This window comes from Peromyscus leucopus, chromosome 4 (assembly GCF_004664715.2).
Source record: "Peromyscus leucopus breed LL Stock chromosome 4, UCI_PerLeu_2.1, whole genome shotgun sequence".
Lineage (NCBI taxonomy): Eukaryota > Metazoa > Chordata > Mammalia > Rodentia > Cricetidae > Peromyscus > Peromyscus leucopus.
The window spans coordinates 147,946,746-147,951,945 of NC_051066.1; the positions used below are offsets into that span (position 1 = coordinate 147,946,746).

A 5,200-nucleotide genomic window follows, 5' to 3' on the forward strand; every position below is an offset into this window, starting at 1 on the left:
CAGCCTTGCCCTTTCCTCCTTATTCCTGGACCCCAGTCGCTCCAGGGAGGACCCCAGACTTTCTAAATGAGCCCAGGAGCCCCGGGCCTGGGCGCTCTGCTCCTGCTGCACTGCCCTGCCCTGCCCTCGGGCTCCAGAAAGGTAGGAAGAGAGGGAGGGGTGGACAAGTGTCCGGCTTCAGCTGGCCCAGAAGCTGTCTCGGTTCCTGGTTCCCATCAGAGCCAAGAATGACACCTGATCCCGGGGGATTGTGAAATGGCAAGAGGTGGCAGGGCGCCCGCGCTGCCCGCTGTGCTTCCTACCCGCCTCCTGCACCCCTCGCTCGGCCCCGCCCCCGACGCGAGCGGTTAAATCCCCCCCACCCAGGCTGCGGCTCACACCTGCACCATGCCTGCCTGTCGCCTCGGCTTGCCGGCCGCAGGCCTTCTTCTGGGGCTGCTGCTGCTGTTTACCCACCTCTCAGATGCAGGTGAGGGCAGCCGGGAGTGCGGAGCCCAGTAGGGAGTCTCCGAAGTGGGAGTTCTGGGGCGAAAGTGGGAAGGCCATGAAAATGCAAATTTTGGGAAGCCTGGGGCCTACAGCTGGGGATTCTTGAAGCTTAGGATCTGGGGTTCAGTGTTCTGGAGGCGGGGAGACCGCTGAAGGCTGAAAGTTGGAGGGGCGGAGGCTCTCTCTGTGCTGAAGGCGGAGACCCTGTGGAGAGGGAAGCTCCCCAGGATGACCGAAGCTGGCAGCCAGAGGCTCAGGTCCCCGGAGGACTGGGGCTCTGAAGCCAAGCATCAGAGAGCCCCCAAGTGTCAGAGACCCCTGGCCCGGGGATGGGGCCCTCTGGGGAGGGTGTTAGGAGGGTCCCCGGGACCAGAACCCCACCAGAACTTCGTGGGGTTGAAATTTGAGGATCTTGGAGCAGGAGTTGGGTATCCTGGTGGGATTGGGCTTCGGTTCTCCCCGACAGTTCTCCGCTCCCACCATCCCTAGGTGCGGGAGCAGAGAAACCCGGCGTGTGCCCCCAGCTCCGAGAGAAAACTGACTGCACAAAGGAGTGCTCCTCGGACGACCAATGCTTCCACAATCTCAAATGCTGCCAGGCTGGCTGCAGCTCTGTCTGTTCCAATCCTGAAGGTAACCCCTCAGCAACCTGGTTGGGACAAGGCGGGGCCGCGAGGGCTGCGAGAGGCGGGGAAGAAGGGCACCCCAGACGCAGGGACGCGGGAAGGTTGAAGCAGTGGAAACCCGATCCACCTGTGCCCGCCCTGGTCCGGCCTGGGGTGGATGCGGGGGGACAAAGGCGTCACCGAGGCGCGGCCCGGGGGGGGGGTACCCCCATTCCTGGTTGGGCTCGATTCTCTGGTGCATGACGGGCTTCCGGGCACGCACAGCGAGACTTTGTTCCGGGACCCGGGAGCAGTGGCTCCCTTGGCTGGAGACTGTGGGCAGTCCCTGGGTGGCGTCAGGGCTGGGACCCGAGCCCTGGAGACCTCTTGCCTCCGGAGTCCTTCCCTCAGGACCTTCTACAGTCTGGCCTGACGAGACTCCCCAGATTTCTCCCTGAGGGCGGGAAAGAACTTTGCCACACCCTAGGTCTGTGGAAGTGAGCGGCCAAAAGAAATATTCTTGCACGAAGTCACACCGCCATCCCGTGGCGGGCAGAGGTTCCGTTTCTTCCTTTGGCACTTCTTGGCTTCCCTCCTTTACCTTTAAAACCATCTCCTCCTGATGCGAACTGATGTAGGAACCGCGCTATAAAAGTTGCCTTAAATATAAGGCGAGCACGCCATTAATCCCAGCACTAGGGAGGCAGAGCCAGACGGATCTCTGTGAGTTCGAGGCCAGCCTGGTCTACAGCGCGAGATCCAGGAAAGGCGCAAAGCTACACAGAGAAACCCTGTCTCGAAAAAAAATCCAAACCAAACCAAAACAACATCTCCTCCCACCTTCAGGACTGAACGAGGAAAAACTCCGGGATACTATTCCATCAGCCAACCAGACTTCTCCGTCAGAGGGAGATCAAGTCTCCACCACGCCACCGCCACCGCCACCACCAGCTGTGGCAGAGGAAGAAAGTAACCTTGGTATGGAATCTAAGCTTCTTTTCCAAGAGGGAAAAGCTGAGGCTAGGAGGTGGAGGTGGGGACAAGATGGGAACACAGAGATTGTAAATACTGGTCTTGATCGTGGACACAATCCTACCCACTATTTTGCCGTTACTATTTCTCCCAGACATGCCAGCAGAGGCTGGGAGCATGTCTAACTTAGGGATCCTTAGGTGATATGAGCAGAAAGGTGGAGGGAAGCCGGTGAGCGGCAGCTTTAGGGTGTGGAGGTGCTGCTACAGGTCAGCCTGGGAAAGGATGACCAGGGAAGACAGAGTTGTGGATAAAGATGCTGTTTTCTTGTGTCAGCTGGACAAGCTAGCTGGCCTCCTGAGTCAGGGAGGAGCTGGAGGTTTGAATCCTAGCCCTGTCGTTTCCTAAGTGTGTGAGCCTGAGCAGCTCACCCTTTGAAAGCTGCCTGTTCATTTGCAAAGCAGGCATGATGAGGTCAATTTGTAAGACTGGTGAAGGAGGATCTAAACGCGATGGTTCTCAAAAGCATCTCCTCCGGGAGTGGACATGCTGTACAAGGCAGCTTGCTTTGGTAATAAATCTTCTCCTTATTCTCATTTTGGCTCAGAGTAGCCTCCAACAGCATCAGTATTAGCAAAGTCAGGACGCTGGCAAGCTCTCCTCTCATGGTCCTTTACCTGCCCACCCCCTGTCTTCGTCTTACCTTTCGCTGGGCCTGGCTCTGTCTGGTACTTTGTCGAATGGAACATAGTGTTGGGGTGTGTGTGTGGGGGGGGGGGTTCTAGCTGTGCATGGGTGATCGGGTGTGTATGGAGATCCATGGCGATGAGTGATTGTTACTGGCAGTGACCCTGTGAGAGCAGGCGCAGGGAATGTGTGCCACCTCTTACCTGTGCGCTGCACTTTACAAGCTTAAGAAGTAGCAGAGAGTCGGTGGCTAGTGCATGCACCCTGGAGCCAGATCTCCTGTGGTTCAAATCTTGCTTCAATCCTGCATGGCCTCAGGCAAAGCACTTAAGAGCATACTGCCTCAGTTTCCTCCTCTGCAATGCAAGGAAGTATTAACAGAACCATTCACCTCTTTTAAGATTATTGTGAGACTTGGGTGAACTAGTACCTAAACAGTGCTTGGCTCTCAGCAGGACTAGTTAGTGTTAATGCTTGTAATTACTCGTTGTTATCAAGTAGTTTGGTTTTTCAGGGTGGTGTATGGGGGGGGGGATAATTGCTTTTGTAACAACCTCACAACTGAGTGACAGGGATTCCATGTGACATCTAAAGCTCTGGGAGATTTGAGCCCCAAGGGTAGAAAATGGCAGAACTGGGACTCAAACTGAGGTGCTGTGATTTCAAAGCCATCCGAGAGCAGAAATTGGGGGTTTGCAGATAATCTCCCCAAGACCTCTGAGAGGCCTCAGGTTCCCAATATCAACTCAGGTAGGCGGCTCTGTTGTTGGGGGAACCAGCTTCAGGGCAGTGCTCAGCCACGCTTTGCTGATTGTCTACCTGTCCCTCAGCTCACCTCCCCCTACTCGCTTGTCTACCCAGAAAAGCAGGGCGCCTGCCCCAGTGTGGACTTCCCCAAGCTTGGTATCTGCGAGGATCAGTGCCAGTTGGACAACCAGTGTCCTGACAACATGAAATGCTGCCGCAATGGCTGTGGGAAGATGACCTGTGCCACACCCACATTCTGAGGTAGGTGGGAGCGGGAGAGCGGGTTCAGAGATGCCCAAGTATGGGGTACTTACAGCAAGTGGTAAAGAAAGACCTTGGAAAACACAGTGATGATAAATCTGTCTGTATATTCACTTTCCTTAACTCAACTAATATTTATCTACAATATGTGGAGGATGTGTGATCAAACAAATCAGACAAAAGAGGCTGGGTGATGGGTTTTATTGTCTAATGCATGAGAAAAGAAATAAACAAGCTGATTTTGGTAGTATGTTACAGGGAGGTACATGCCACGGGACACAGAGAACAGGAGGGAGGTATTCCTGGAGGAGGGGAGACAAGGGACATTACAGTAACCTTTACCTGGGACAGCAGGTGCAGTCCTCACCAAGAAGGTATGAAATGAAAGAAAACGTGAGCATGTCAGGGCCGAGGGAACAGCAATATGAAGGCGGGAACATCACTGAGATATTTAATGAAGAACCCGAAGGCTGGGTAGAAATATGAAGGGAGGTCAAAAGGTCTGGGAGAGACCATCTGAGGGCCTTTGAGGCTGTTGTCTTGACCCTGAGGTGTGTCTTCAGAAAGAGACTTGCCCTGACGTTTTCAAAGGGCCCTCGTGATGTTCTGTGGTGTGGCTAGACTGCTGAGGGCAGAGAAAGATTCCCAGACTCAGCTGTGAGTGGACAGATGAGATGAGTCTGACCAGGGTGGAGGCAAGGGACAGCGGTGGCCAGTTCACCCCTTCATGAAGAAGAATGGCGGGGTTTGCTGATGAACTTCCCTTTTGTTTAGGAATTGGAAAGGGGTAGCTGTGTCCTAGGGGAGCAGACAAGGTGGGGTGGGGGAGTCAATGGCCAGTGGGGTTGAGGAGAAGGTATCCCTTTGCATGTTGAGTGAGACACAGAGAAGCTGATCTTTATTTACTCCAAAGGCTCGTCTTTGTGGACAAGTGTGGTTGAGGTCATTAACTTCCATTGCATTTATTAGTTGTGTCTGAAATGGATTAAGCATTTACTCTGAGCAAGTCAGGACTAAATTCAGTACCTTTAGTGCCTCAGACCCTGAAAGGAGAAGTTTGGGAGTCACCCTTCCCTTTGTATGTGATTAAAAATAAAATACTAATAAGTTGGGGGCTAGAGAGGGCTTACTGCTCTTGTGGAGAACACAGGTTTGGTTACTGGTACCCATCTAGTGGCTGACAACCATCTATAACCCCAGTTCCAGGGCCTCTGATGCTCTCTTCTGGCATCCAAAGGCACTGCACACACCTGGTACACATAGATACATGCAGGAAAAACACATGTATGTGTAAAACAAAGCCCTTAATATAGCATTATGTCACACAGTAAGTGTTAAAAAGGGAGAAATGGAGACAGAGACTTGGTTGGCCCATTAGCTGATACAGCAGTGGCTGTTTGAGGTTCTGGACAGAAAGGAGACCGCTCCCCTGAGCTTGC

General features: G+C 53.7%; 1 protein-coding gene across 2 annotated transcripts in view; it reads left to right on the forward strand.

Moving 5' to 3' along the window:
• The first annotated feature begins 362 nt into the window (after nt 1-362).
• The window catches only part of Wfdc2 (WAP four-disulfide core domain 2), a 5,883-nt gene continuing 1,045 nt past the window's right edge, over nt 363-5,200 (forward strand). The window contains exons 1-5 of one of the 2 annotated variants that reach the window (XM_037205532.1): nt 363-469; nt 979-1,122; nt 1,941-2,072; nt 3,615-3,761; nt 4,010-4,105. In XM_037205532.1, the coding sequence (XP_037061427.1) occupies nt 388-469; nt 979-1,122; nt 1,941-2,072; nt 3,615-3,760 (504 nt within the window). In that variant the 5' untranslated portion in view covers nt 363-387 and the 3' untranslated portion in view covers nt 3,761; nt 4,010-4,105. Of the gene's footprint in view, nt 470-978; nt 1,123-1,940; nt 2,073-3,614; nt 3,762-4,009; nt 4,106-5,200 lie in introns of those variants that run through there. The other variant, XM_028868628.2, reaches the window with a different exon arrangement.